At 31.9% G+C, this 25901-nt stretch overlaps 2 protein-coding genes across 5 annotated transcripts in view; both read left to right on the top strand.

The window, feature by feature from the left end:
* LOC127726913 (intraflagellar transport protein 122 homolog) overlaps window positions 1-25901 on the top strand; it is a 66253-nt gene that overhangs the window by 22642 nt on the left and 17710 nt on the right. For 2 of the 4 annotated variants that reach the window (XM_052234286.1, XM_052234284.1), the window contains 12 exons: window positions 2053-2190; window positions 3392-3406; window positions 12305-12469; window positions 13561-13680; window positions 14999-15117; window positions 15787-15940; window positions 17459-17620; window positions 18054-18220; window positions 18510-18681; window positions 20677-20779; window positions 22167-22307; window positions 22599-22696. In XM_052234286.1, the coding sequence (XP_052090246.1) occupies window positions 2053-2190; window positions 3392-3406; window positions 12305-12469; window positions 13561-13680; window positions 14999-15117; window positions 15787-15940; window positions 17459-17620; window positions 18054-18220; window positions 18510-18681; window positions 20677-20779; window positions 22167-22307; window positions 22599-22696 (1554 nt within the window). The remainder of the gene's footprint in view (window positions 1-2052; window positions 2191-3391; window positions 3407-12304; window positions 12470-13560; window positions 13681-14998; window positions 15118-15786; window positions 15941-17458; window positions 17621-18053; window positions 18221-18509; window positions 18682-20676; window positions 20780-22166; window positions 22308-22598; window positions 22697-25901) is intronic. The other 2 variants (XM_052234287.1, XM_052234285.1) reach the window with 1 other exon arrangement.
* On the top strand, window positions 5965-11661 carry LOC127726916 (uncharacterized). The gene is made up of 3 exons (XM_052234300.1): window positions 5965-6760; window positions 7594-7663; window positions 8490-11661. Exon 3 carries the CDS (start codon window positions 8491-8493, stop codon window positions 10582-10584), a length of 2094 nt encoding a protein of 697 aa, XP_052090260.1. The 5' UTR covers window positions 5965-6760; window positions 7594-7663; window position 8490; the 3' UTR covers window positions 10585-11661.

The raw sequence follows: 25901 nt of genomic DNA, 5'->3' as shown, positions 1-25901 counted from the left end.
TAATTATTTGAGACCTCTGACCAAGGATTTGTATAGTATACAAATCATTGCTCTGACGAATCACGATAAGGATATTTTGACGAATTAAGGTAAAATTTTAACCAATTTGACGCTAACGGTAGCCGAAAATGACTGTTTGACGCCTGACGGTAAAGGGCATTACTACCCTCATTAATAAGACAAAGATTTCACATTCTCACTATTCTCAAAACCTGGAATTTTAATATTGTCAGAACCACCCAATCTTCAATCAACATCACATTCTGTCAAACATCAACCACATCTGTATATCAAATAAAGAGGGTGCAAGGGCAGAGTATTAACCCTCAAAAAATCATAATTAACTGCTGCTTAGCATCGGTTCACAGTGTTTTCAAGGGGTACTTATCTGCTTCCACATGTAAACCCTGTGTGACATTTACATTTTTAGGTTCAACGAGGCCCAACATAATAACATACCATGCCAGATTTTTCACTGCCATTTTTTATTTAAGATAATTAATTGGGAAGAACATACACTTTTCCTTTTACGACCAATGAAATGCATAAAATTTTCATTAAAGTTTATTTTCATATTTCTGAAGCAGAACAAAAACAGAAAATTAAAAAAGCTGTAGATATAATTACTATTCTAAATATCAAAGAAGCCCGCACATCAAACTATTTGATTTGGAACTTTTTTCTGCTGTCGACCCTTCAATAGAAAAAAAAAATAAAATGTTTTCATAAAATAAAATGTTTTACCTACCTACCCTACCTATTTTTTTTGGAGGTGAAATAGGAAACACACTATTAATTTATTTTGGCCTAGGGGAAAAACAATGGTGGTATTACACCTTCAGAGTAAATCAATTTTGCTTTTGGTTTCTGTACACCCAGAACTCATCATACTGTAAACTAATTTTTATGTATCTGGTCAATTATATCTTTAGACCAAAGAAGTGTGATACATTGTTTTATTTCAATTCTGTTTCTAATGTTATTGTTCTCCTATTGTGGACCTTAATTTGGAAGGTTTATAAAAAAAAAATAATGATTGGGTCAGTTTGTGCAATTAATTTCAGGTTGGCCGAAATAGTTTCATTTTCTTCAATTCCTCTGTCCATATCAAGAATTTGAATATGCATGATTGCTCGTTTTGAAGTGTAGACATTTACATTTGTGGGGTTAAATTTTTTATGTACGAAGTATAAATTGATTCTCTGTAATTTTTAATTCCATGAGAAAGCTTATATGGTGCGGCTTCAACAAATAAAAAAATCCTATTTTCAAACAATTTAAAAAAATCTCTGGAAATTCAGTTCTTTACAAACCTTTGATACGTCCATAGTTTTTACATCTGTATTATATTGTCTTCTGCTCTTCAAAAAAGGACAAATGGATAAGCTTAGTCAATTTTTAAAAATAGCACCATGTCCAATATCTTTGCACAGAGATTTTTTTACTTCTAATTATAGCTGTGTAAGATATTAAGTCAATTTACTTCAATATTTACCTGCCAGAATTTCCAGAACTGCCATATTTTGCCTATTTTAAAAAGATAATATTTCAAGTACTACCAACATATAGATTTAATGTTTGTCCTCAAGTATGCATGTTTGGATCTGAAATTTGTGTCTAGTGACATAGAATTTTGTTATTAAGCATAACGATGTATTACCTAAGGCTGTGCTTTAATTACCAGCATGCCTGGTGTATGAGCTGATATTTGACCTCAGGGCAAAATTATTTTTTTAAAAGTTTAAACTTGACCAGGCCAAACCTATTTTTTATATATAAACCAAAAGAGCATATGAAGTAAAAGTCAGTGAGACAGCCACCCACCAACACCATGAATATCATATAATTCAGACCAATCTGATAATTACTTTTCATGGGTAAGAGTACTTGGTACAGTTCTTGATGAAAGTATTAAAGGAGTTTTAACTTTGTTCATTGCATAAAGAAAATTGTTCCTAGATTATAAAAATATTTCAGACAACTGTAATATCAAGGAAAATTTTGCATTTGACCTGATGGGGACTTAGTATTGCTATGTTTTATGTCTTTCAGGACAAGAGATTACAGTGTTACTCATTCCAAGGTGTAAAGGAACGTGAATGGATGATGGAGTCCTTGATACGATATATCAAGGTCATTGGTGGTCCATCTGGTCGTGAAGGCCTTCTGGTCGGGCTGAAAAATGGACAGGTAAATTGTACTGTAGGTCCACATGGCAGAGAGGGGCTAATTGTGGGCCTGAAGGATGGACAGGTAGGGTGGTCTTTCTATATGTTTAGATGTGGCACCAACCTGTGTGGTCTTTGTAATAAGAAAATAACAGTAAGTATATGGACATGAAAACAGAGATCAGAATAAGTTTGACAGGAGTTAACAGGGATTTTAAATTCATTCTTCTTTTAATTAAGTGGAAAATATTAGATATAGATATTGCTGTTCTGTTAATAATAATTATGGTTCAAGTTTGTAAAATTTATAAAAGAAAAGAAACCAAAAAAAAAATGCAAATTCACAAGGGGTTCTATGCTTATTGTCTTGCCTCAACAAAGTCATGAAGGCAAGTCTCAGGTGTATTGTGTCAGCATTGGCATTGATGTCCACTGCATCTAGGATTGTTAAAGTTTGGTTTAGGTCTGTTAAGGGGGAACTTCTAATGGTAAGTAAATGATATATAACGGGCAGTTTTATTACTATTGGTACATTACTGTTTGGTCCTCACACCCTCAGTCATTGTCCATAGACTTTGAAACTTTGCAAAAGTTTCAAAATTTTCTTTGGTGAAAAACCATAATGAAATTAAATGAATAACTTATGATTCCTATTATATTTTAGTTTGCATTTAGTGCTGCTTATATTTCCAGCTTGGTCATGATGAGGAACTAAAAATGTATTGTGAAAGTGGACAAATTATTATTAACTATATCACATTAAGACTTGTGTCAGTACACTTTGCATGTAACAGCTTAGTCATACCTCATGTATTTCATTTTCATGTTCATGTTTTATCAAAAAAGATAAGAAAAATAAATCTAAAAAAAAAATGTAAAAAATCAAAGTGAGCAATGAACAAGACATTTTGTAATAAATAAAACAACAAAAAACTTTGATGGTCTCTTGCAATGATTGTTGCTTTTGTGGACACAAACATTTAAAACATTTATTATGAAGTAAGTTATTTTCTTATTATAAAGCTTTCTCTTTTCAGTTTTATAACTGTCAGTCTTGATATTTAAACAGATATACCTACATAATATGTTATCAATATATACATACACAACTAACATGTTAAATCATCAATACTCATGTGTTATATAAACTCTATTGAAATGTCTACCTGTTGTCTAAGGACGAGTCTACCTGTTGTCTAAAGACAATGTAATGTTTATTATAGGATGGCGGTAGCGAGGTATATCTGTTTGGTTAATGTGTTGGGAGTGATTCAGAATATCTGTTATAGTTCTGTATCCATAGTAACCTATGTAGACATTTCATCATCAAATTCATCATTAACTTTAAATCTAACCTCATTTCTTGTGTCTTTGATCTTTTAATTTCAAGAAACTGAAATATTTATATCAAATTTTATTTTCAACTCGTGTATTTCTTCAATAGATGTCTCATTAAATTGAAATTGGTTTTTTTTACATTAAAAAATGGAACTCATAACTATAACAGAAAAAGATTTAATGGTGGTCAGTATTTGGTGAAAAATGGGACCAGTTGTTTTTATTACTTATTAGTAGAGTGAAAAAAATCAAACACAACAGTTTGCAATTAGTATGCACAATATCTCTTTCTACAAAAAATAAATTCAATTCCACATTTTATAAATTGGAAATCCTATATGTGAAAAGCCTGAAAATTGAAAGAAGTAGGTTCCCAGTTTTCATTGTACAATGTGCTAAGGCTATGTATAGACTATAAGTCTAGTTAACAGTAGTTCTTAGATATCAAGTATATTATGTATCTTCAGTATAGTACATAATTAAATGGCATATTTAATAAATATACACAAAGCAACCACTATTTCAGTCTTATATAAAGCAGCTTTGTTTGATCTATTAAAGTAATTTTTATATGCCCTTTTACGGGACGTATTATGGTATACTGTTGTCCATCCGTCCGTCAACAACATGTCCGACAATAACTCAAAAACTCTTTAACCAATTTGCATGAAACTTTAGTGAATTGTTAATATCTATTGACGTGAGCTCCCTTTCGATTTTTATAAATTTTAGGATTTTCCAGTTTTCGGACAAAATCCTCAAAAATTCTTTGAGCAGTTTTCGTGAAACTTTGGTGAATTGTTTTTATCTATTGACGTAAGCTCCCTTTCGATTTTTATAAATTTTAGATTTTATGTTTCCGAATTATGGTATTTTATTCATAAAAAAGGGGGGATTTTCCAGTTTTCGGACAATAACTCAAAAGTGCTTTGAGCAGTTTTCATGAAACTTTGGTGTCTGGTTTATATCTAATAAAATAACCTCCCTTTAGTTTTTTATGAATTTCTGATATGACATTGAGGAGTTATGGAACTTTATTCTTTGAAAAAGCAACGTGCGTATCATATGCTCATGGCGCAGCTCTTTATTTTAGATTGCAAAGATAAATATATAAAACAAAACAGAACACTTCCTAATGTTTTTATCACCTTTTACAATCAGAAATCATTTAATAACATTCTTCCCAGCTTAAAATATTTTTTATGCCCCGTCATGGATGAAGGCCACATTAACACAGATCAAATTTGAATTTGGGTGGTTTCACTTTCACTGTTCTTGTGTTATGCCCCTTTATAAATGAAAAATTGACGAATATGCTGTTTTGCGTACTCATCATACAGAAACAAATGTCATTAAGTTTCAAAGAAAAGAAAATGTCAAGAGGCTTGAATTAGAACATTGACTCTTGCATATTTAAAAACAGGGGTATTCTTCTTATAATTTTAACGATCAAAAGAAAATACATTTTGTACAATTTATCAATACAAAAATGGCAATACCAATAACCAGTTATTGGCATAAAGATTGCGAGCAATGGGATCAAAACCCTCATGTCACTATCTTAGTAGATATATCTTCAAGACATCATCTCAACTTTAGCCTTTATCCTGTATTAAAACATATTGTTTGCTGTGATTTCTTTATATTTTATTTCTTTTTTGTAAAACTTTTGCAGTATTTAGTCAACTCTGATCTATTTATTATCAAAATTAAGTTAACCTGTGCATTGTAGGTTTTGAATAATGCTCAATAAATCAAACCAAGAACTTTGTGATTCGGTTATCCCCCTTGTCTAAATTTTACGCCTCATTTTACCTATTTTGGAATGTGTTTGCACAATGAATGAAGGAGAGTTCTTATTTGTGTGACAGGTGGTGGAAAGTTGGGGAACTAATTGTGTATTTAACTCCTCTTATGGTTGCAATCCTGATCCTTAGAAATTTGAATTTCATTGTATAAAAGGGGCGTTTATTTTGTATACTACAATTTTGTTACATGTATAAAAACATTTGAAAGTATAAAAAGATACAAAATACAATTGGCATGTTTTCTATATTATGCTATTTACATTAACCTCTGTATCAAGGTATCTAAATGAATCAATACTCTTGTCTTGACTTGTGTAACCGGAAAAGAGAAGTTTGCCCTTCATGATGCATGAAAAGACAAATTTCAAAGAATTGATCACATACCTGCCAATTTTTTCAAACTCTCCATCAGCAGTTCAATCTAACATTATATGAGCCAGCCCATGCAAAAAGGTATAAAAACAAAATTCTAAAAATTGTGCATAATTATTGCTAGCACACTTGTGATCTATAAAACACTGTTACTTTTCCTCATACAATTAAGCTGCAAGCTATACACACCTTTCAGTGCTTATAACCCTCTCTCCCCCACCCTGTCTAAGTACAAAAATTCAGATATCTCTACGTTTTTTTCCATTTTAACTGACAAAGGAGAAGGGGCTATAATGGCCAATATTGGCCTCAATTTCGAGAATTTTTCAAATTCTACTTATTCGTATGTGTATGGCTTTCTTTTTGCGTTGGACATATTCATTTTATGAAAAAAATGTTTTTTTGTAGTTATGACGTCACAATGCTGTGTTTTGACATCACTTCACGTGCATATTTGCTGGCTTTTCGCAATTTTTTTGTCATTTTCACTAAGTTTTTTTACGAAAAAAGTACCAGCGCATTCTTGCCCCAACAAAATATTTTGTCAGAGCCATAATATCAACAAAAAGCATCTTATGTTGAAATATTTTCATGGGGCAAAGCTGCGCTCATACTGAATTTCAATTAAAAACTTGCTCAAACCGGCATCAAAAATCTAAAATTATCGTCCGTTTTTCATATATACCGGTACGCAAATTTTGTCAGACTAAGAGTTGACCAGGAACAGATGTATTTTTTTAACAGAATTTTTTGTCAATGGTTGATAACAATAAAGTTTGGCTATAGATAGTAAATAACAAAGTGTTTGTCTTCATTTTTTTTTGGTATATATATATATATAACATAGCCTCTCAAGCATAGCCTAGCCCTTGCGTATATTTTTTGTAAACGATTACGGAACTGACGCACGGAATTTTACTAGAGCTGTTGTTAAGAAGCTTTTTATAGCGGAATAGAAATCAGCGTATCATTCGTTAAATACTTGATATTACCAGACAGAATTGAAAGAACTTAATATAATTTAAAAGATGTGATCATATTTTTGAAAATGGTGGAATTCGTACTCCGTGAAAGGTAAGTTATGCATAAACTACACCATGAACATGTCACGTAAATTCTTCCATCTTTTCATATAATTATCTCTAAGAAAAATCGAAATAAAAACAAAATTTTAATTATATGATTTATTTTCTATTAATTGCTTCAAAGTTATTCAAAATTAAGTATTTAAAACGGAACACAGATTACTAAGCACGTATAAAATTCCACGGCACAGCAGACGAAAACTTCATTTTCATTTTGCACGTCTGTTTGGTAAAACAAAAATAATTCAGACCATGACATAATCAACAATTATGAAATGGCCATATCAATGATATAAACAATTAAGTTGAATCGTAAATAAGTAGTAAAGAAATGAAAACGAAATAATATTGTTCCGTCCGTTTATGAATCAAAATGATAAATAAGAGTTATTAACGTTATGTAGTTAATGTGGCAGTGTGGTTCATATCGCCTACACGCTACGTTAGAAAGATAAGGATTTACGTTCGAGTCTCATCTTGACCAAATTTTTTTTTCATCGTTTCGTAATTTTTTACATTTGTCGTTTTAAATCATATTATCATTTATCAATAATTTTGTAAAGACACCTTAAACAACAAAAAATTAAAAAAAAAAGATAAATAAAAGTATATACCCGAACTTTGTTAATTGTTAATTCTCAAGCTACATGTACTATAGTATCATTATCGACAGATTTGCACGTGTTTTACCCATGAAGAAATGGTATATGTGCTAAAGAGGAAAGTTCCTTCTGTTGACTTTCATGATAGATATGAAAAAAGAAACAAAATCAACATGCACCAATATATATATAAAGACGTGATTTTTTTTTTTATTTTTAGACATAAATGGATTCTGCAGACAGTGGACCTAAATTATTACATGATAATTTCCTTGTAGAATTAAAAATGAGTAAGTATCTATATAGTTTTATGCAATCGATTATTTGATACTGAGTGCAGAAGATTAATAGTTCAATTACAAGCATTGCGAAACCAGATTTAAAATTAGATATTTATGCGCAGCATCCAGAAGTAAAAGTATAAAATATGGATTACATTATGTTATAGTCTGAAAATGTATGAAATATTTGCCACTGGATGTCAATACATTCATTTAATATTCATATAACCAAATACATCAATGAATTTGACAACTTAGAATGTTATTTCTACTATGGAAAATCTTATGAAAATTTCATGTGATGCACTGGCTTGCATAATCTACGCTATTAAGAAGAGTGGAAGACAGAGTTTCATCTTCAAAGGAGTTTATTATATTTGATCTAAATTTTGTGTTATGTGAATAACAAACATCAAACATAAAACCTCAACATGACTGTTACTTAAAAAAGCAATTTATGCTGAACAGTCATTACAGTACCGGGCTTGTCTTATGTCGAAAATGTTCTGGTTTTTTCTGTAGTTGGTTTGCTGTCTTATTTATTCGCCTCCCCATTTAATATGGCTATTCTGCACAACACATTGTAAAATGTATTCCGCCTATATTCATAAACGGTTATTTCTTTTCTTTTCTTTACAATAATAATTATTAAATTTAATCATGTTATTTCACCAATATTCTTTTAGCACAGGCTAATGTTAGATTTTGCAAAACAGTTAACTCATATATATTTAACAAAAACAGATTGCAATGAAATTGTTTAGGAGTTGAATAGATTTTGCAATTGAATGTACCAAATATTAATTGTATCCTCTTATGTTGTTTTTTTTTTCAGAATGGACATCATAAGAAAGGGACGAAAAGATTTTAAATGCATATTGTGTGAAAAAAGAACAAAACCTGGAAAAAGAAGACCTTTGTGTGGAGAAGCAAATAAAAATCTGCGCAATTTTCTTAGTAAGAGTTTCCTTGTTTTACCTAATGATGATGACGTTATATGTGATACTTGTCGACGGAAATACTACAGAGAAGAGCAAGCACAAGTAAATACACCAACTGTTCTTACAACTGATACAAATACAAATGATCCTGATTTTATGCCACCATCCGCACCTAAAAGAGCAAAATTAAGTTCTCCTTTATCAATATCGCTTCCTATTTCTTCAACAATTAAAGGTCATGCACAATGTTGTCTTTGCAAAAAGCGTGGTCCAAAACTTATGGTTGTTCCCCAAGAAGCACGATTTAACACATTTTTGGAAAAGAATATAATTATTCCTGCCGGATCACGTTGCTGTCCTCGTCATTTATGTACTGAAGGTTTTACAAAAGAAGCTAACGAAGACATAACAAGTGTGTATACTGTTTCTGACTTCAATCGCAGCGGACTACTTGAATTGATCGATACAATTAGAGAACATGCTTTAAAAAATAAAAACGCTAGAATTGACTTTGATAAATCTTCTTCTTTAAATGACACAGATTTTCGAAATTTGACTGGCTTAACAATAACTGATTTTGAAGACTTATGTTCTCACATTCCAAACTCAGCTATAAGAGATACTCGAGTACGAAGCATGAGAACATGCATTGGTATATTTTTGACCAAACTTCGTTCGGGGATGTCTAATAAGATATTAGCAACTTTGTTTAATATAAGCAAAGATTCTATCAGGAAAGCTATATCATCCGCAAGAGATGCAGTTAAACAGCACTTTGCACCAAAATATTTAGGTTTTGATCATGTATCCAGAGAAAGTGTTATACAAAACCACACTCGTCCACTGGCACAAACACTATTTGGTGATATCACAAACACAACTGCTATACTCGTAATTGATGGTACTTATATTTACATACAAAAGAGTGGACAATTTAAATTTCAACGTAGTACATATAGCATGCACAAATACCGCAACCTGATTAAGCCAATGATGTTTGTAACTACTACTGGATACATTGTAAGTGTGATTGGACCCTACCTTTGTAACAGCAAAAACAATGATGCCAAAATTTTGAACTCAATTTTTAAAAATAACTTGGAGAAAATTAAGGAATGGTTTGAAACAAATGATGTTGTTGTGGTTGATCGGGGATTTCGGGACAGTATTGACCTCTTAGAAGAATTTGGTATTCAAATTAAAATGCCAAGCTTTCTCAAACGTAACGAGAAGCAACTTTCGGTTGAAGATGGTAACACAACACGTCTAGTAACAAAGATCCGCTGGGTTGTTGAGTCCGTTAATGGTAGAATCAAGCAGTGGCGATTGCTTGACAAAGTATTACCCAATTCCCTTATACCGTATGCTGGTGAATATACACGTTTTGTCAGTGCCATATGTAATAAGTATAGACCACCACTTAATTCTGGTAATGAAACTGAAGACCTTCTCTTAGGTACAAAAATGCTTCACATGTCAAAGAAGAAAAATGAGCTCATGGAACGAGTATCAAATGAAAACTTGCATTCCAGAAGTGGTAGGTGGCAAAAAATAGACGGCAACGATTCAGTTGAAGATTTTCCGAAGCTATCGGAGGATGACATCAGGGACATAACGCTCGGTGTATACCAGCTTAAACTAGCTAAGAGTTATACTGAGGAACATTTAGAAAATGACGAATACTATGAAGTCATGCAACAGGGACATCAACTCATTAGGGTTAGAATGGCAAGTAGGCATACAAGCAGCAAATCGCATAATCTATGGATTACATACGATGACTGCTGCATAAAGGCTTGGTACTGTACTTGCAAGGCCGGAGCTCGAATTGTTGGCACTTGTAGTCATATTTCCTCAGTGATATGGTTTCTCAGTTTTTACCGGCATCAAAGTTGCAAAGGAAATCAAGCAAAGCAATGGAGGGACTATGTCCATGATGCTAATCAGCCGGAAGTCATTGATGATAGTGACAGTGAACCCGAGGAGTAAACATTAAACATTTGTATTCTATACTGAACAATTACTTGGCCATATAGGGCATATCGTATAATGTCAATTTTGTTTTGTATGTCATTGTTGGAAATGAAACTAACGTACGTCGGTATCAGGGTACCACTATGTGGAATATTAGCAACAACTGTCAATTTTATATAAAAAAACAGCAGTTAAAGTGTTTTTGCCTGATATATACATGTACTTCCTTTAACATTTCTAAAGCAAAAAACAAATGTCAAATATGATGGCTTGACTGAGATTTTTTCTAAATTTTTTAATGGTGATACTTAAGAAGTTTTTCCATTATATTTAATATTCAATCATGCTTAATTTCAGTACGGAAAATCTTAAACAACAATTGAAATGATTTTAATTCAAGTTTCATGTGTATTTGCAGATGTCGAATATAGAAGGGAAGACATTTATTGCAATAGTTAAATTGGTAAATTCGAACACTGAATTGTTACACCAAACTGGCATAATTATTATTGATAGCATAATACCTGAATTTGTGATAACTGTTGCTTAAAAAAAAATCATAATCATTGTCTAGTAAGACGAGTTTCTTAAATCAACAGTTTTGTTGATCTGATATACTATCTCCTGATGTAGCACTTGTAACCTTGGCAACATTTAAAAAAGGAAGGTTGAGGTAATAAAAAAATGGGGTGGGGGTGGGGTAGGGGGATGCACATTATATTTTTTAATTTGATATGAAGAACATGTGAAATGTTTATAAAGATAAACGTGCTAAGAATATTTCAGTTTTTAAGAAGGTTGAGAAGTTGTTGAAATGTATAGTTTATGAAATTGCGAACTTTATTCATATATTATCTCTATACTAGTACTGTACGATTTAAATGTTATACCTTCTTTGTGTTTTTATCAACAGACTACATAAAAGTACACACAATACTCATTTTGGTAATTCAAGGTAAAAGAATACACAAACAATACTTGCTGATTCTCTCTTGTGAAAAAAATTCTGTAATTTAGCCATGCATAGAACAAAATGTTAACTTTGTTGTTACCATAGCAACTATATTACTGATATTAAATAGTTAAACTTTATATCAACTTTGTTCTTCATTGTATTAATGCAATGTTACACTAGTAATAATGTATTCACGTTGATTATTTAAGGTTTAATCTATTGTAAAAAGTACACAATTCATAAAAAAAGGATAAAATATGCAAAAACCTGATATTTTAGCTTAGTCGGCATACCATTTTTATGACGTCATAACAAGAAAACGGCAAAAGATAACTATTAAATCCTTGGTGTTTTATAAGCTCCATATCATAGATATCAATTGAAAGAAATATCAATAGATTTGGAAGTGGGGCCAATTTTGCCCCTTAGAGCCCCTTCTCCTTTGGGGACAGAATTGACCATTTTATGAATATTGACATTAATACCATTTTTTACAGATAAATTGTTTTTAAAAAATGTTTTAATGAAGTTTAACAATTTGTCCTGTAAAGTTTATCAAAAACACTTTTTGTACCTTTTAGCATGGAGTGGCTCATACGGTTTTGAACTATTATTTATATACTGAAATGTATTTTAACTCATTTGGATGCCTGTTTTAAGGTATTTTGTTGTTAAGTCAGCACTTATGTGGGATTCCCCTATAAACCAGGAAAGTTTTCAGGTCTGGATTGCATCATCAGCTGTTTCCACACAAAACTAAACTGATATATATATTTCCAGATAATGAAGATATTTGTTGACAATGCATTCCCGATCATGTTACTTAAGCAGAGTACATCTGTCAGATGTTTGGATATGAGTGCTACCAGAACCAAGTTAGCTGTCGTTGATGAACACAATACATGTCTTGTGTATGATCTCAACACTAAAGATTTACTCTTCCAGGTAAACTTTCGTTTAAATATGACAAAATTTACTGGCAATATGTATTTAAATTGTGTTTTAAATATTACTTTTGGAACATTCTTGCTCATAAGCATAGTTGTAGTGTTTAAGTCATTATTTCATGTTTGTTCATATAAAGGTCATTGTAAATTGTAATGAAATGTATAGTTGTTTTATTAGATTTTTCTCAATTGATAATTTTGAATTACTATTGATTTGAGGTAATTGTCTGTTGCTCAAGGAGAAATTTTTCATGAGATGGTTTAAGGTTAATATCTAGGTCATAACACCTATTGGATTCAACAAGGGTATATGAAGGAATATTCATATTAAGACAAATAAAACAAATTATGTTTATTTTAACAAAAACGTACATTATAACATATTGTACCCACGTTAAACTTAAGAAATGTATTCCAAAACAAACTTCCTCTCAAATTTGTTGACTAAAAGGAAGTTAAGAATTTGCAATGGAAAATTATGTTCGAGTAAAAACATTTAAGATTGTGAAAATTTTAAAAATATGACTGAACTACTGATGACTCAAACAGTTTTTGTTTCTTTGAGAATTTTGAGCCATGGATGTTTGACTGTGTCTATGTGATATTGAACCTAAAAACAATATCATTTAAAAAGGCATCTGCTGTAAAACAAAAAATCAAACAACATTGAGATCAAAGTACAGTTTCATCTATTTATAAGTGTCTATATATATATATTCCATCTTCATGCCTTATATATCATGTACTGTGTTACAACGCTAGATAAAAACTGACAAGGAAAGGTAACACCCGGCCACCGAAAGCTTGATTTTAGTCGAGCCTAGGTGGTCGAGTGGTCTAGCGAGTCGACCTTAGTGCAAGGCGATTTGGTGCCACAATATCTCAGTAGCATGAGTTCGAATCCCGGCCATGGGAGAACAAAAAATTTGCAGATCTAACATTGTTGGGCTGTTATTTAGATGAATTATGTATACAGAATGTTGATTTTTTTCCCCAGTCAAACATATGAATCTATTACAGTTGGCTGTTATTCAATGCTATGTAATTATTTTTATGTTGACACCAAAACTTTTCATCATATATTGACAGGAGCCCAATGCTAACAGTGTTGCCTGGAATACTCACTATGAAGACATGTTATGTTTCTCTGGGAATGGTTTACTTAACATCAAAGCTAGTAACTTTCCTGTACACCAACAGAAATTACAGGTAAGAAATCAGTTGATATATAACATCAAAGCTAGTAACTTTCCTGTACACCAACAGAAATTACAGGTAAGAAATCAGTTGATATATTACATCAAAGCTAGTAACTTTCCTGTACACCAACAGAAATTACAGGTAAGAAATCAGTTGATATATAACATCAAAGCTAGTAACTTTCCTGTACACCAACAGAAATTACAGGTAAGAAATCAGTTGATATATAACATCAAAGCTAGTAACTTTCCTGTACACCTACAGAAATTACAGGTAAGAAATCAGTTGATATATAACACCAAAGCTAGTAACTTTCCTGTACACCTACAGAAATTACAGGTAAGAAATCAGTTGATATATAACATCAAAGCTAGTAACTTTCCTGTACACCTACAGAAATTACAGGTAAGAAATCAGTTGATATATATAATCAAAGCTAGTAACTTTCCTGTACACCAACAGAAATTACAGGTAAGAAATCAGTTGATATATAACATCAAAGCTAGTAACTTTCCTGTACACCAACAGAAATTACAGGTAAGAAATCAGTTGATATATAACATCAAAGCTAGTAACTTTCCTGTACACCAACAGAAATTACAGGTAAGAAATCAGTTGATATAGAACATTAAAGCTAGTAACTTTCCTGTACACCAACAGAAATTACAGGTAAGAAATCAGTTGATATATAACATCAAAGCTAGTAACTTTCCTGTACACCTACAGAAATTACAGGTAAGAAATCAGTTGATATATAACATCAAAGCTAGTAACTTTCCTGTACACCTACAGAAATTACAGGTAAGAAATCAGTTGATATATAACATCAAAGCTAGTAACTTTCCTGTACACCTACAGAAAATACAGGTAAGAAATCAGTGTAGAAATTGTGATGTACCAATGGAAGTTACTGAAAATTATAAATTTCCTCTGTGTGGATTACCCTTTTAAAGTTTTTGTTTCTCTGATTCCGTGTAAGGTAAACGGGTTTCACCATAAAAATAATGCACTATAAAGAATATCTAAACATGTCTGTATGACATTATTTTACAGTAGTAAAATTGGTTGAAATACTTTAGGGAAACTTTTTTTTCAAAATCAAATGATGTCATGCATGAATTTACAGTTTTCTTAGAAGTTCCCTTATAGACAGTAGTCCTTCAGAATGGTATCAAAAGACTTAAACTTTAAAATAATTTACTGTTATCTTTTTCATGATGTTTTCCTTCAGTAAAAATGAAAAATGACTGATATGTACTTACACAATAGTGGAAATTAAAGTTTTTAACACAGATGTGTCATGGCTTTAACTATTTTCCTATTTCAGGGTTTTGTTGTTGGGTTTAGTGGATCTAAGATTTTCTGTCTCCACGTGTATTCCATGTCATCTGTAGATGTCCCTCAGTCAGCACCTATGTATCAGTACCTTGAAAAGAAACATTTCAAGTAAGACTTTTAAACCTCGTTCACATCTCATTAAAGGTATCTTTACCACAGCTGTTGTTGATAATGTAATGGTTTTTTATGCTGTTTGAAAATCATAATTTTATGATGGAGCACATGACATATTCAACTGGACAGTTATTTTATACAGTAACTACATTTTTTCGTTTATTTTGATTTTAATATTAAAGGTTATAATTTGTCGACATCATAATGTCAAATGTTCAATGGTTTTATTCAGAACCTATTTCCTTAACTGTTAAACTGAATGCAATATGTGTAATCTTTTAAACGAATCATAAAAGAGTATTGAAATAAAACAATTAGATAAAACAAACTCTATGGATTTATGATATTTTACCTAATACACTACAGGTACATTAGCCTTTTTCCACCTGTCCACATTGGTATTGAGGACAGAATGGACAAAACTTCTAGCTTGTTTATTTCCCCCCTTCATAGGGATTGACATGCTGTTTCTTTTTACTAATTATGAAACTTTTATGTACAATAAATATATAGTCAAACACTTGTTTTGTATTTGTTTTCCTTATTTTCACAAAATAAGATCAAGAATTGACTTGACTTGGGCTGTGGATTGCCCACTAGATCTGTAGATAAGTTTATAAATAGTTTTGTTCTTGGCTTATTTCTTTTTTGTTAACTTTACAGGGATGCATATAAAGTTGCTTGTTTAGGGGTAACAGAAGGAGATTGGGAAGCATTAGCTCACGAGGCCCTTGAAGGATTAGATTTTGATACTGCAAAGAAAGCGTTCATTAGGATTAGAGACTTGAGATATTTAGAACTTATACACAGTATAGAGGTAATGAAAATTCAGGTTTTACTTTATCAGAATATCATGCATCTTATTGCTGCGAATTATAAAACATCTGTAGATTATAAGACACAAATTGTTATTCACACAGAAAATAAACTTTGAAGTAAGATCAGGAAAGAACAGGTGTAAAATAAACTTTATGGATATATATGCTACAAAAACTGGAAATTCAGAAATTGCTGCGATTGGTTTTATTATTGTGAAAATTGCAACAGGATAGGTTGTGCAAAAAATAAAAACTGTATAAAGTTTTGATAGCAAATATTTGTATACAACATTTTCTGTAATGTTATAATTGATTTCACATTTTGTCCATTGTTCAACAGTCAATATAATAAATGAGCACTAAAATTTCTGAATTTACAGTTCTCATTGAAGAAATTACAGTTCTCATTGAAGAATTTACAGTTTTCATTGTAGAATTTACAGTTCTCATTGAAGAATTTACAGTTTTCATTGTAGAATTTACAGTTCTCATTGAAGAATTTACAGTTCTCATGGAAGAATTTACAGTTCTCATTGAAGATTTACTGTTCTCATTGAAGAATTTACAGTTCTCATTGAAGAATTTACAGTTCTCATTGTAGAATTTACAGTTCTCCTTGAAGAATTTACAGTTCTCATGGAAGAATTTACAGTTCTCATTGAAGAATTTCAGTGATATTGTTGTCTTTTTTCAAAACTACCTCTACCGTTTTTTATTGGGAAAAATGCATATTTTTTATTGAAATTGGGAAATTTGTATATTTTATTCTAAACACATCTCCGATTTTTTGCTGACCTTTGCTGTCTTTTTTGCACTGTTGTTTTCATGTATATTTTGGTTGTCAGACATTTTCAACCTGAAAGGTACTTTTCGGAGAGGGGAAAGAAACAGAAGCAATGATGGTACTTAATGCATTGAAAACCACATGTGTTACAAACACCATGATGATTCTGATCAGAAAACCGGATCTCAAAAGTGCTTTCTAATATCAAAATAATAACATGAATACGATATTTACAAACATTTCTACCAATGCCATCACTTTTTGGGGAAAATGAAAAACTTTATGGGAGGAATTTTAAGCCATTTTTTTTAGTAATTGGGAATTTTCTCTAGGGGAAAAAGCCGAATTTCGGCTGTAATTTGAGGCAAACAATATCACTGAATTTACAGTTCTCATTGAAGAATTTACAGTTCTCATTGTAGAATTTACAGTTCTCATTGAAGAATTTACAGTTCTCATTGAAGAATTTACAGTTCTCATTGTAGAATTTACAGTTTTCATGGAAGAATTTACAGTTCTCATGGAAGAATTTACAGTTCTTATTGAAGAATTTACAGTTCTCATTGAAGAATTTTCAGTTCTCATTGTAGAATTTACAGTTCTCATTGAAGAATTTACAGTTCTCATCTCATTGAAGAATTTACAGTTCTCATTGAAGAATTTACAGTTCTCATTGAAGAATTTGTAAGCATTTTTACAGTTCATTAAAAGATTTATTTTTCTTTGTTTGTAGGAAAGGAAGAAGAGAGGAGAGAATGACAACATGATATTCCTTGCTGATGTTTACAGTTACCAGACTAAGTTCCATGAAGGAGCCAAGCTATACAAAAAAGCTGGACAGGAACAAAGAGCTATGAATATGTATACAGATCTCAGAATGTTTGATTTTGCTAAGGTATCCAATATGTCAAGTTTGGAGCTTTTTATTTTTTCTTGTTTTGTTCAGTTATTTTGCATGTCTACAGTGTCTGTCCAGAAAAATATCTGTATAACTGGTAAACCAGTAAAAACTGGCAATTCAATTTTAATGATAATGGAAGTGATTTTTGTAAATAAGAGAGAGTATCTTTCTCCTTCCAATGATATGTTAGTGCATAGTCATTTTATCTAGTAACTAAAAGGTATACAATTATGTGTATCTAACTGTGTAAATGTTACTGAATGTTTTCCTCATTTGATACTCTTTTATCAACAAGTTTGAGTAAATAGTCAAATGTTCTATGATTTATCTAGAAAGTATTTCTTTGCGATGGTAAAACTGATTGTGTGTATAAAAATATAAAACAGGTAAACTTCTACCCTAAGTAAGTTAGACATGTTTATTTTAGGAATACATTGGTTCTGGAGATCCATTGGATAAGAAGATGTTGATTACTAAACAGGCAGACTGGGCCAAGAGTAGCAATGAACCTAAAGCAGCCGCGGAAATGTACATCTCAGCTGGAGAATTCTGTAAAGCTATTGATATTATAGGGGACCATGGCTGGGGTGACATGTAAGTGTAATAATTAATAAAATGGCCAAACATATTATTCAATGTGGTACATATGTATGTTTTGGGTTTTATGTTTTTAAGGTTCCATTTAAGAAAATATAATCAGTGAGTCACTTCTACTTAATTATCAATTAGATTATAAGAGTCCATTTTCTTTAAAAGAAAAAAAATCTGCTCATTTTGATAGCAGATTGAGACATGAATTGTTTTTGTTCTGTTGCAAAGGACTTTAATATTACTTACCATGCCGTACATTATTATATATATAATTATTGTATTATGATTATAGGTTGATAGACTTAGCCAGGAAGTTAGACAAGGCAGACAGAGAGGCATTATCTAGAGCAGCCATGTACCTAGCTAAGTTAGAGCAATATCCATACGCTGCTGAAGTCTATAGTAAGATGGGAGACATTAAATCTCTCATATCACTCCATGTAGAAGCTAAACACTGGGAAGATGTAAGTGCATCATTAAATCTCTCATATCACTCCATGTAGAGGCTAAACACTGGGAAGATGTAAGTGTATCATTTAATCTCTCATATCACTCCATGTAGAGGCTAAACATTGGGAAGATGTAAGTGTATCATTAAATCTCTCATATCACTCCATGTAGAGGCTAAACACTGGGAAGATGTGAGTGTATCATTAAATCTCTCATAGCACTCCATGTAGAGGCTAAACACTGGGAAGATGTAAGTGTATCATTAAATCTCTCATACCACTCCATGTAGAGGCTAAACACTGGGAAGATGTAAGTGTATCATTAAATCTTTCATATCACTCCATGTAGAGGCTAAACACTGGGAAGATGTAAGTGTATCATCAAATCTCTCATATCACTCCATGTAGAGGCTAAACATTGGGAAGATGTAAGTGTATCATGAAAATCTTTCATATCACTCCATGTAGAGGCTAAACACTGGGAAGATGTAAGTGTATCATTAAATCTTTCATATCACTCCATGTAGAGGCTAAACACTGGGAAGATGTAAGTGTATCATTAAATCTTTCATATCACTCCATGTAGAGGCTAAACACTGGGAAGATGTAAGTGTATCATCAAATCTCTCATATCACTCCATGTAGAGGCTAAACATTGGGAAGATGTAAGTGTATCATGAAAATCTTTCATATCACTCCATGTAGAGGCTAAACACTGGGAAGATGTAAGTGTATCATTAAATCTTTCATATCACTCCATGTAGAGGCTAAACACTGGGAAGATGTAAGTGTATCATTAAATCTTTCATATCACTCCATGTAGAGGCTAAACACTGGGAAGATGTAAGTGTATCATTAAATCTCTCATATCACTCCATGTAGAGGCTAAACATTGGGAAGATGTAAGTGCATCATTAAATCTTTCATATCACTCCATGTAGAGGCTTAACACTGGGAAGATGTAAGTGTATCATCAAATCTCTCATATCACTCCATGTAGAGGCTTAACACTGGGAAGATGTAAGTGTATCATTAAATCTCTCATATCACTCCATGTAGAGGCTAAACATTGGGAAGATGTAAGTGTATCATTAAATCTCTCATATCACTCCATGTAGAGGCTAAACACTGGGAAGATGTAAGTGTATCATTAAATCTCTCATATCACTCCATGTAGAGGCTAAACATTGGGAAGATGTAAGTGTATCATTAAATCTCTCATATCACTCCATGTAGAGGCTAAACATTGGGAAGATGTAAGTGTATCATTAAATCTCTCATATCACTCCATGTAGAGGCTAAACATTGGGAAGATGTAAGTCCACAAAGCTGAACAATATTAGCCCTATTATATCCCCACACTAGGAGCGGGGCTATATTGCATTCATCTTGTCTATCCATCCTTCTGTTGGTTTGTCAATTGAATATTTTCATCACACTTTTCTCAGGTACAACTGAACTTATGATGGGGTGAGAAGCTGTAGCAATCATTATTACACTATTTCATGGAGAGGTTAATAAATTTGACAAATATCTGATGCATTTACTACAGTGAATAAATAGATAATCTGATTAGTTTCAGATACTTTTGATTCTATCTCCATTTGAATTTTAAGAATAGTCAGACAAGGCATTTTAAAGTTATTAACCCTGAAATGAAAATTTTTTGCACATTTCGAAGTTTTTGGTTTTTATCTTGAAAATTAAAAAAGATAGAGAGCATTTTTAACAGTAAAAATGACCAGAACAATAAGATCTACAAGTAAGTCAGCATAGAAGAAATCATCAATTGACCCCTTATAGGAGTTATTGCTTTGAAAGACAATTTTTACCTATTTTTTGCAGATACTATAATTAAATGATAGAAACTGTAATCAGCAAAAATGTTCAGCAAAATAGGATCTACAAAATTATCTAGGAAATTGTAAATTGACCCCTTATAGGAGTTATTGCCCTTGAAAGATAGTACTTGAGAGATCAGTAATAATGTTTTGTATTGTTGAATTTCAGGCATTCACATTGGTAGAGAAACATCCAGAGTATAAGGAGGAAGTTTATGTTCCGTATGCACAATGGTTAGCAGAAAATGACAAATTTGAAGAGGCCCAGCAAGGTTTTTTACTCTTATTTATTCTTTAATTGAATTTAATTAGTAGGCATTAACTGACATTTTTTGAAGATAGAAAACATCTTCCCATACCTATTGCTTTTAATTCAGCGTAATCTGTTCCACCATGGTCCCTTTTATAGTACAGTCAAATCTGCTATAAAGGTCACCTCGTATAAGTGAAAACCTGTCTTGGCAGGTCACCCTCTTCCTATCCAGCTGTAGTCAAATCTTTTCAAATCAAAGGTTGCCTCTCTTATAAAGTCAGTTTTCTCTTGTCCCGAGGGTGACCTTTATATGTAGGTTTGATTGTTTTTGGAATATATTTTTGAAAACTTGATGACAGAATCTGGTGAATCTTTGACAAGTCTAATAAATATTAACATCACTAGAAACAGAGTGAAAACCGTCCAAGTTGTACATTTTTGTCGAGCCTTCGACTTTAGTCGAAAAAGCGAGACATAGCGATCCTACATTCCATCGGCGTTGGCGGCGGCGGCCACAAATATTCACTCTGTGGTTAAAGTTTTGGAAATTTAAATAACTTTCTTAAACTATCCTGGATTTCTACCAAACTTGGACAGAAGCTTGTTTATGATCATAAGATAGTATTCAGAAGTAAATTTTGTAAAAATAAAATTCCTGTTTTTCCGTATTTTACTTGTAAATGGACTTAGTTTTTCTGCTGGGAAACATAACATTCACTCTGTGGTTAAGTTTTTAAAATTTTAATAACTTTCTTAAACTATCCTGGATTTGTACCAAACTTGGACAGAAGCTTGACAGAAGATCATAAGATAGTATCCAGAAGTAAATTTGTTAAAAAAATATTTCATTTTTTCCGTATTTTACTTATAAATGGACTTAAAATTTTAATAACTTTCTTAAACTGTCCTGGATTTGTACCAAACTTAGATTGAAGCTTGTTTATGATCAAAAGCTAGTATCTAGAAGGAAATTTTGTTAAAATTTTGTTAAAATTTTGTACCTGTTTATCCGTATTTTACTTATAAATGGACATAGTTTTTCTTCCAGTTAACATTAAATACAGTCTGCAGTTAAAGTTTTTAAAACATTTATTAGATTCATAAACTATCCTGGATTTATACCAAACTTTGACAGAAGCTTCTTACAATCAAAAGATAGTATCTAAAGGAATATTTTTATTGATTTTTTTCCTCATTTTTGTTGAGCCTGCGATTAAGAGCAAAAGTAGGCGAGACACTGGGTTCCGCGGAACCCTTACGAATTTTTTTCAAGCAAGTGTTAAAAGTACTTCATTTTGATATTTTTAGCTCATTTTGTTCATTCATGAACTGGTTACATACATCAGAGTTATTGGTATACAAATAGAAAATGATTGCATGTACTGATTTATTTCTGTATGTTTCAGCCTTCCACAAAGCTGGACTTCAGACAGAGGCTGTGAAGGTGTTAGAACAGCTTACCCACAATGCAGTGCTAGAGAGTCGATTCAATGATGCTGGATATTACTTTTGGAAACTTTCCATACAGTGCATAGATATTGCTCGAGGTAAGAAATATCATATGTTAATTTATCTTTATTATTGAAATTAAGAAAAGATAAAACATTATTTAATAGGTGAAGTTCAAATGTCATTTACATTTTGTTATTCTAAGAAATTTCATCAGTTTTAAGAACATTAACAGGAAGGTCTCCCGTTATTAGCTTGTCGTAAGTTACCCAGATTTACTGTATGTTTTAAACAATAATCTGTTTGAAAATGCTTCACTATTCCCCTAAGAATGAGGAGGACTTAGAATGCATCACCTTGATCACTAAGTCTATTTTCATATTTTACAGAGGAATCAGATAAAAGAGAAGAGATGTTAGAGAAATTCCATGACTATCAGAGAAGAGCAGACATGTATTTTGCTTACCATTCTATACAGCGGTATACTGTAAGTCTATTTTCTGTGAATGCTAGCGTATATTGATATCAGAGAATAAATAAATTACTTATGATAATACATGGTGTAATAGTATAACACTGTCTGTGTTAGGTATCTTCTGATAAGTTGTATGTACAGGTTTGACTGTACCTTTTCTTACTTGATTGTTATTTGTGTAGCTTGTTTTTATACGACCACGGTCGTATATTGGTATGACGTTGGCGTCGATGTCCGAAGACACATTGGTTTTCGCACTATAACTTTAGTTCAAGTGAATGGATCTCTATAAAATTTTACCATAACATTAAATACCACAAAAGGAAGGTTGGGATTGATTTTGGAGGTTATGGTACCAACAGTTAAGGAATTAGGGGCCAAAAAGGGGCCAAAAATAAGCATTTTCTAGTTTCAAGACAATAACTTGTGGAACGGTGTATGGATCTCTCTGAAATTAAACCACAAGTTTCCATACCACAAAGGGATGGTAAGGATTTGCTTTGGGGGGTCATGGCTCAAACCGTTTAGGAGTTAGGGGCAAAAAAGGGGGGAAAAACAAGGTTGTCCTGGTAAATGGACAAATACTTTAGTACAAAACACAATTTAAAACAGTGTAAGGGAGGTAATCCAAATACAACATTTTGATTACTTCCCTTACACTGCTTTGAAATTATGTTTAAAGAAATGCATATTTATAAAGGAAGACCAGTAAAAATATCTGCAAATGTTGCATCTTTTTTTTTTTTACAAAAAAATCAATATGAAAGATTTGACACCATATTTTAAATTCTATTATAGAATAGATTAAGTTAGCAATATGGTAATTTAAATGGGTAATTATGGTTGCAAACTCCATTGGAAATTTGAATTGAGATTATGACCATATATTGAGGGAAAGATTTTTTTGGGGGGAAAGGGGGGGGGGGGGGGGTAAAAAGAAAAATGTTTGGGGTCAATTTTTTCTCATTTCAGATTTCAGAAATTAAAAAGAATTATTCTTCAAATATTTTTTTTTTTTCAAATTTCAAATATTGAAAAATTTCAAGAAGTAATCTTTAATTGCACAGTATGGCACATTAGATTTGTAAAATCTTTGACCACATTTATTTTTTTGTTATGCCGAATCTGACCGTGTATTTAGATTTTTAAATTTGGGTCCAGTTTTCAAATTGGTCTACATTAAGGTCCAAAGGGTCCAAAATTAAACTTGGTTTGATTTTAACAAAAATTGAATATATGGGGTTCTTTGATATGCTGAATCTAAATATGTATTTAGATTTTTGATTTTGGACCCAGTTTTCAAGTTGGTCCAATTTGGGGTCCAAAATTAAACTTTAAACTTGAGAATGGAAATGGGGAATGTGTCAAAGAGACAACAACTCGACCATAGAGCAGACAACAGCCGAAGGCCACCAATGGGTCTTCAATGCAGCAAGAAACTCCCGCACCTGGAGGCGTTTGATTTGAACAAAAATTGAATATATGGGGTTCTTTGATATGCTGAATCTAACCATGTATTTAGATTTTTTATTTGTGGGCCCTGCTATCAAATTGGTTCATATTGAGGTCAAAAGGGTCCAAAATTAAACTTTGTTTGATTTCATCAAAAATTGAATTATTGGGGTTCTTTGATATGCCAAATCTAACCGTGTATTTAGATTTTTAATTTTGGGTCCTGTTTTTTAAATTGGTCTACATTAAGGTCCAAAGGGTCCAAAATTAAACTTAGTTTGATTTTAACAAAAATTGAATTCTTGGGGTTCTTTGATATGCTGAATCTAAACATGTGTTTAGATTTTTGATTATGGGCCCAGTTTTCAAGTTGGTCCAAGTTGGGGTCCAAAATTAAACTTTGTTTGATTTCAACAAAAATTGAATATATGGGTTCTTTGATATGCTGAATCTAACCATGTATTTTGATTTTTGGGCCCCGTTATCAAATTGGTCCACATTGAGGTCAAAAGGGTCCAAAATTAAACTTTGTTTGATTTCATCAAAAATTGAATTCCTTGGATTCTTTGATATGCTGAATCTAACCATGTATTTAGATTTTGGATATTGGACCATAATAGATAAATTAAAATTTTTAAGTTCTTAGACCACATTCATTCTGTGTCAGAAACCTATGCTGTGTCAAATATTTAATCACAATCCAAATTCAGAGCTGTATCAAGCTTGAATGTTGTGTCCATACTTGCCCCAACTGTTCAGGGTTCGACCTCTGCAGTCGTATCAAGCTGCGCCCAGCGGAGCATTTTATTTCTTGTAGGTACAGGTTTGACTGTACCTTTTCTTACTTGATTGTTATTTGTGTAACTTGTTTTTCCTTGTAGGTACAGGTTTGACTGTACCTTTTCTTACTTGATTGTTATTTGTGAAGCTTGTTTTTCCTTGTATGTACAGGTTTGACTGTACCTTTTCTTACTTGATTGTTATTTGTGTAGCTTGTTTTTACTTGTATGTACAGATTTGACTGTACCTTTTCTTACTTGATTTTTATTTGTGTAGCTTGTTTTTCCTTGTATGTACAGATTTGACTGTACCTTTTCTTACTTGATTGTTATTTGTGTAGCTTGTTTTTCCTTGTATGTACAGGTTTGACTGTACCTTTTCTTACTTGATTGTTATTTGTGTAGCTTGTTTTTCCTTGTATGTACAGGTTTGACTGTACCTTTTCTTACTTGATTTTTATTTGTGTAGCTTGTTTTTCCTTGTATGTACAGATTTGACTGTACCTTTTCTTACTTGATTGTTATTTGTGTAGCTTGTTTTTACTTGTATGTACAGGTTTGACTGTACCTTTTCTTACTTGATTTTTATTTGTGTAGCTTGTTTTTCCTTGTATGTACAGATTTGACTGTACCTTTTCTTACTTGATTGTTATTTGTGTAGCTTGTTTTTCCTTGTATGTACAGGTTTGACTGTACCTTTTCTTACTTGATTGTTATTTGTGTAGCTTGTTTTTCCTTGTATGTACAGATTTGACTGTACCTTTTCTTACTTGATTGTTATTTGTGTAGCTTGTTTTTACTTGTATGTACAGGTTTGACTGTACCTTTTCTTACTTGATTGTTATTTGTGTAGCTTGTTTTTACTTGTATGTACAGGTTTGACTGTACCTTTTCTTACTTGATTGTTATTTGTGTAGCTTGTTTTTCCTTGTATGTACAGATTTGACTGTACCTTTTCTTACTTGATTGTTATTTGTGTAGCTTGT

The sequence above is a fragment of the Mytilus californianus genome, unplaced genomic scaffold (genome assembly GCF_021869535.1).
Source record: "Mytilus californianus isolate M0D057914Y unplaced genomic scaffold, xbMytCali1.0.p SCAF_19, whole genome shotgun sequence".
NCBI lineage: Eukaryota > Metazoa > Mollusca > Bivalvia > Mytilida > Mytilidae > Mytilus > Mytilus californianus.
This window is presented reverse-complemented; position numbering and strand designations above follow the sequence as displayed.